The sequence below is a fragment of the Rhincodon typus genome, chromosome 31 (genome assembly GCF_021869965.1).
Source record: "Rhincodon typus isolate 14 chromosome 31, sRhiTyp1.1, whole genome shotgun sequence".
Classification (NCBI taxonomy): domain Eukaryota; kingdom Metazoa; phylum Chordata; class Chondrichthyes; order Orectolobiformes; family Rhincodontidae; genus Rhincodon; species Rhincodon typus.
In genome coordinates, this window is record NC_063362.1 from 2,608,709 (window position 1) to 2,614,799 (window position 6,091).

The following is a 6,091-nucleotide window of genomic DNA, read 5'->3' on the forward strand; positions in this document are numbered from 1 at the left end:
ATTGCAGATGTGTAACATTTACATTAAAGAGTTAAATAAGGATGCATTGGTCCCAGAATTAGCTGAACAATGGTTGTGAATTTAATACCTGCACCATTTATTCATGTGTGTAAAATTGAAGTGAGGGAGAAATACTCCAGGAGTTATGAATTACCACAGCTTTCAGGGAAGTGAAGAACCAGCTATAATCTTCTAAGGTATTGCACAGTACGACCCCAAGCAAGATCTGGTAGAATAAAATAAATCAAAATTTATTGTCACTTTTACTTTTAAATGAAAAATACTACAGTGAAAAGTTTTATATGTCACCCTACCACGGTGCCTACATCAATGACAGACGTCATACAAAATAATAAAATTTGTAAAATTAAGACAAAGTTCATCACAGTTCAGTTAATGGCTCCTGGGCTCGGGGAAAGCTGTTTCAGGAACAATGGAATACCCTGAAAACGCAGCCCGGGATGAGACCGCTACACTGGGCTGCTGGATACTTGGCCAGAAGCCTCCGCTGAAGAAAGTTGCCAAGCCAGGCCAAGACCACCACTCCTGAATGAGACCGCCTGCTGGGCTGCTGGAATATCTGGACGCCAAAGACAAAGAAGACCTCTTCATTACATACATCATATTAGAAGCAATGGAAATGTATGTATTTCCCATGGCACATGACAGACAAAATATTTCATTCTAAATGTGTCACTTTCATCAACTGGCTGCAGTTTTTAACTCCTGGTTGAACTGGGATGGCTATAGGAATATACCTGGAGAAGTCTACTTGTGGAGTGCGTAACAATGATTTTCTCTCATTGTTGCCTGCAGATATTCCTCGGGTATTGAAGTCTATACAGCTGACTCTAAAGAGCACTAAGTTTGACAACAAATTGACAACAGCTTTGAGAGAATTCCAGGTGGGATGTATCCGATCAACCCAAGCTAATGCTAGAAAGGTAACAGATTTACGTTCCTCTGAATTGCAGATGTGTAACATTTACTTTAAAGAGTTAAATAAGGTTGCATTGGTCCCAGAATTAGTTGAAAAATGGTTGTGAATTTAATACCTGTACTGCTTATTAATTTATGTTTAATTGAAGTGAGGGAGAAATACTCCAGGAGTTATGAATTATCATGATCTTTGAACAATTAACTTCAAAAAGAAGAATTTCCCTATCAGCCTCCTCGCGAAGTTCAAGAAATGGCTGTATTTGTGCTGTTAAAATAGATTAAACTCTCCACAGCATATTTGGGCTTTAACTTGCATTGAAAGACTTAGGGCACAGAAGAACCATTTGGTCCATCATATTTTTGCTGGCCAGAAAAGGTCTAACAAGTCTCATCTCAACAGCTTGCAGCTCTTGTCCATTGCCTTTTATGTTTCAGTACCTCAAGTGCATTTCCAAGAGCTTTATAAATGTGGCTTTCTGCTTGTGATGTCATTTCAGACAGTGGGTTCCAAACTCCCAATTACCCTCTTGGTAACCATAAGAATATAAGGAGAAGGAGCAGGAGTAGGTTTTTCATCCTCTCAAGCACACTCCACTATTCAATAAGATCATGATCTGATCATAGCTTTAATTCCACTTTCCTGTCTTCTATGATAATTCCTTGACACGCTTGTCAATCACAGATTTGTCTAACTCAGCCTTGACGATATTCAATAACCCAGCTTCTACTGCTTTCTGGGGAAGAGAATTCCAGACTCTGTTGACCTTTTGAGAGAAAAACAACGAAGGAAGAGGGATATATTTCCAAGTATATCTTGGAAGGGAATTTTCAAGTGTTGGGGCTTCCATGCATCTGTTCCCCTTGTCCTTAGGGGTCATAGGTTTGGAAGGTGCTATCAAAGGAACCGTGGTAAATTCTACAGTACATCTTGTAGACAGTACACACTGCTGCCACTGTGCATTAGTGGTGAAGGGAGAGAATGTGGAACTTGGCAGTTAGGGTATCAATCAAGCTTTATCCTGTTGAGCTTCTTGAGTATTTTTGGAGCTATGCTTATCCAGCCAAGTGAGCAGTATTCCAACACACTCCTGACTTGTACCTTGTGGAAGGTTGACAGGCATTATGAAATGAAGTTGTGAGCTAGTTACCACAGGATTTGTAACCTCTGACCTGGTCTTGCAGTCACAGTAATTACATGACTATTCCAGTTCAATTTCTGTTCATTGGTACCCTCTAAGATGTTGATGTAGGGAATTTGGTGATGGTAACGCCATTGAACAGAAAGGGGTGATGATTAGATTATTTAATTTTGGAGATGGTCATAGTTAGGTATTTGTCTGATGTGAATGTTACTTACCATTTAACTTGCGTGTTGTCCAATCGTGCTGCTTCATTCAGTACCTGAAGAGTCGTGAATGGTGTTAAATATTTTGCAGCCATCAGCAGACATGCCCACTGCTGGCCAAATGATGGAGGAGAGGTCATTGATGAAGCAGCTGAGAATGGTTAGACCTTGGGGATTACCCTGAGGAACTCGTGCAGTAATGTCCTGGGACTCAGATGATTGACTTCTAACAACCATAGTCATTCCTCCAGCCAGCTAAGCATTTTCTCCCTGATTACTATTGACTCCAGTTTTCCTGATGTGGAGGTGCCGGTGTTGGACTAGGGTGGACAAGGTCAAAAATCACACTACACCAGGTTATAGTCCAACAGGTTTATTTGAAAATACTAGTTAGCGTTGACCCACTTTTCCTCGCGTTGCTTAATGCCATACTCAGTTAATTACTACCATGGTGTGAAGGACAGCCATTATCCCCTCACCTCTGGATTTCAGCTAGTTTTGTCCATGGTTGTAATCAGGCCAAAAGCTAAATGGCTCTGACTGAATTTAAGCTGATTGCCAGTGAGCAGATTATTGTTGAGTGAGTGCCACTTGCTAGCATTGTCAATGGTTCTTTCCATCACTTTGCTGATAATTTCTATTCAAGATGGTGGCAGAGTAGGATGCTCCAGTCAGAGCTCTTCTGCTCACCAGTCCCTTTACCTTCCTTTCCCATTTTTTTCTCTCCTCTTGTGATTTTTCCTGTCTTCGCTTACCAACCCCTCCCCCCTCCCTCCCCCCACCTCACCCCTTCCCACTCCCCTGGAGAGTGGAGTTCCGGAGCGGGTACGGGCTGAGTCCCACGGTGGAACCAGCATGGGCAGCGTAGCTTTGTGCTCTGGGGCCTGCAGGCACACCCCGTGAGCACCAGAACACCGTGAGCAGTGAGCCCGGAGCAGTCTGGGGAAGAAGCTGCAGAGCAGCACGCAGGCAGCAAGTCCTGGATGGAGACTGGTCTGAGGGGACAACCCTTACCTTCGAACTCACCTTAGAACACTGTATTGTTAACCCCTCAATATTTTCCTATTTTTAACTCAATTTCAATTCTGTAATTAAGCAACTACTTCTATTCCTCTGCTGTATCCAAGAATTGTACCTGGGTGCTTGTACCTAAGATGTTGCCATAAGAAGGCAGACATTGTAAAAGCTTTTCACTGTACTCGGACAATGGAGTACACATGACAATGAAAGGGTATTATATTGTATTGTATAATTGAAAGTAGCCTAATGGGGCAATAATTGGCAGGAATGAATTTGTCCTGCCTTTTTGTGGACAGGACATACCTAGACAACTTTCCATTTTACTGGGTAGATGCTTGTGTTGTAGCTGTACTCAAACAACTTGGTTCGGGCCATGGCTCGTTCTGGAGCACACATCTTCAGTTCTTATGGTCTGGCAAGTAACATCCTGCAGCAAAATTATAATATAAACAGAGACCAGAAGAAAAATAATATGCAAAGCTTACTGGAATAAGGAAAGAGGATTCAGACCAATTGCAAGTGTATCAAGTTTATTTGAGATGTCAAAGTATTTTTATAACAATGTTAAAGAGATACAAGCCAATATTTAATAAAGTCTCTGGGCCAAAAACATCAAGGCTGAGTTTTGTGTTTTCTCCCATTCCAAACTAGTTTATAGAGTACTGTAAATCTTCATCATGAAATAGAGTTGTAAGAAGATCATATAGTAGCATGAACAAATTCAAAATTACAATTATATTCAATGTAATTAAATAAACATATTTCCAGCCATATAGTTCACAAGAACTGATTAGTACCAGAAAGTTAGTATTGTTCAAATTCGACTTTATAGTCCAGCTGATAGAAGGGTTTTCTGTAATGTTCTTCAAAACTACAACAGGATGGTGTCATTTTTCTTGTAGAATGTGGAGTTCACCATCGACAGTCCACAGGCCCTTCATGCGAAAGGGTTCGTCATTGATCCAGTCAAAGCCACGGTGGAAGCTGGGACCGTGAAGGTTGTCACTGTTAGCTGGACTCCACCTAGTGGACACGATGTATGTTATTATATTGTGAAACCTGATAACACTAATCCCGGCTGTGCAATTTAATTATTGGGAAATGAATTCATTACTTTGTATAACTTAGACCCAAGTTTACTTTTGAAGATGAAACTTGTGGTAAGAAGTTCGATGGAGTAGAAAATAACAAATAGAAACCAGGAAATGCAGCTTTATCAATATGTACACTTCCTCTGATTCAGGTATTTCAAGTGTATACTATAGATCTACAGAATGAGGGCTGAGAAGTGGAATTAGATGAAGAGTTCTTTCATGGCTGACACAGATTGAATGGCCTCTTTCAGTGCAGTTTTTAAAACGTTGTTTAATTTTTTAAAAAAATATATGAATTAGATCCTTCTACTGTTTTAAGCCTACGTTTAACAATCTGTTGTTATAGTCAGGGTCCCTGACTGTACCATTTTGCTTATTTCAGCACAGTTTGCAAATTTTTGTTTGCAGTAGATTTTATCATCCAGCTTACTTTTTCAGGTTAAAATCAGCAGGAGTCCAACCATTGATCCTCAACACTTCCTATCAATTAGCATTCCTTAAGGTTTTGGTTAAGGTGAAGAGCCAAGGTCTTTATCCCGGGGAGGGGAGTCCAAAACTACCAGGCGTAGGTTTAAGATGAGAGGGGAAAGGTACAATAGGGACCTGAGGGGCAACTTTTTCACACCGAGGGTGGCGCATATATGCTGTAGAGGACATGATAGAGGCAGAAACATTTATAACATTTAAAGGACATTTGAACAGGTACATGGATGGGAACAATTTAGAGGGATATGGGCCAAATACAGTTTAGAGAATCTGGTCAGCATAGATGAGTTGGGCCGAAGGGCCTGTTTCCATGCTGTATGACTCTTTAACCAAATTCTTATTTAATTCCATGTTCTGCCCTGCATGGAACTTTATCAAAACTTTTTTTTAAAGCCTAAGAAAGCTATATTGTGGAAGTATAATTTTCTTGGGGTATTTCAATGTTTCTGTGGCTCAATTAATGTCATACATGTATTATTTCTAAATGATGTTTCATTAATAGAATGCTGGAATATTGTAACATTTTAAGCTAAAACTAGTATGTTTGAGTTAAATAGATTGAACAGTTAAACAGGTATTTAAATAGAATGTTTTAATTTTGTTTTCAAGCCACTTCAAACAATCTCAGCTACAGTTAAAATGTCTATCAAAGGAGACATCACAGAAAATTACCAAATCATTTTAACAGCAGTGGTTCATGAACACAAGATGAAGTTGAATGACTGAGGAAATTACTGAGAAGACTTCTTATAACATAGGATGCTTATATGTTGCAGAAAAGGCGAAGATTTTTAAATTCATATGTTTAACTTTTTAAAAGTTTTTAAATCTAACTAATATTAATTTTATTTACTCATCTACAATTTCTACCAATTACATTCTGCCATGGAAAGAAGCCTCTATAAGTAAAGCTTTTCAAATCTAAATAAAATATTTATATTTGTTCTTCATGTTTTGAATTTTCATATTTGCACTTTCTAAATTACTGTAAACTGCTCATTCTTACAAAAGACTCCAAAGATTTTTTTGTCTTTATATATTGCTAATGTAAACGTCCATTACGTGGTCCATTACACTTTCATTCTATTGTTCTTCTTCATTGACTGCTGCCTTATCCAGCATCTGACTTGTATACAAAGAACATTGTTAACTTCAACTTCATATGTGCATTTGTGACCAAGTTATTTGTATACCTATTTGGGGTTTG

The 6,091-nt window shown here is 39.1% G+C and overlaps 1 protein-coding gene across 1 annotated transcript in view; it reads left to right on the forward strand.

Annotated features, from left to right (window-relative positions):
• cfap74 (cilia and flagella associated protein 74) overlaps positions 1 to 5,826 on the forward strand; it is a 170,049-nt gene extending 164,223 nt beyond the window's left edge. The window contains exons 37-39 of the mRNA XM_048615184.1: positions 817 to 944; positions 4,207 to 4,341; positions 5,494 to 5,826. Coding sequence (XP_048471141.1) covers positions 817 to 944; positions 4,207 to 4,341; positions 5,494 to 5,610 — 380 coding nt within the window. The 3' untranslated portion in view covers positions 5,611 to 5,826. The remainder of the gene's footprint in view (positions 1 to 816; positions 945 to 4,206; positions 4,342 to 5,493) is intronic.
• Positions 5,827 to 6,091: the final 265 nt, after the last annotated feature.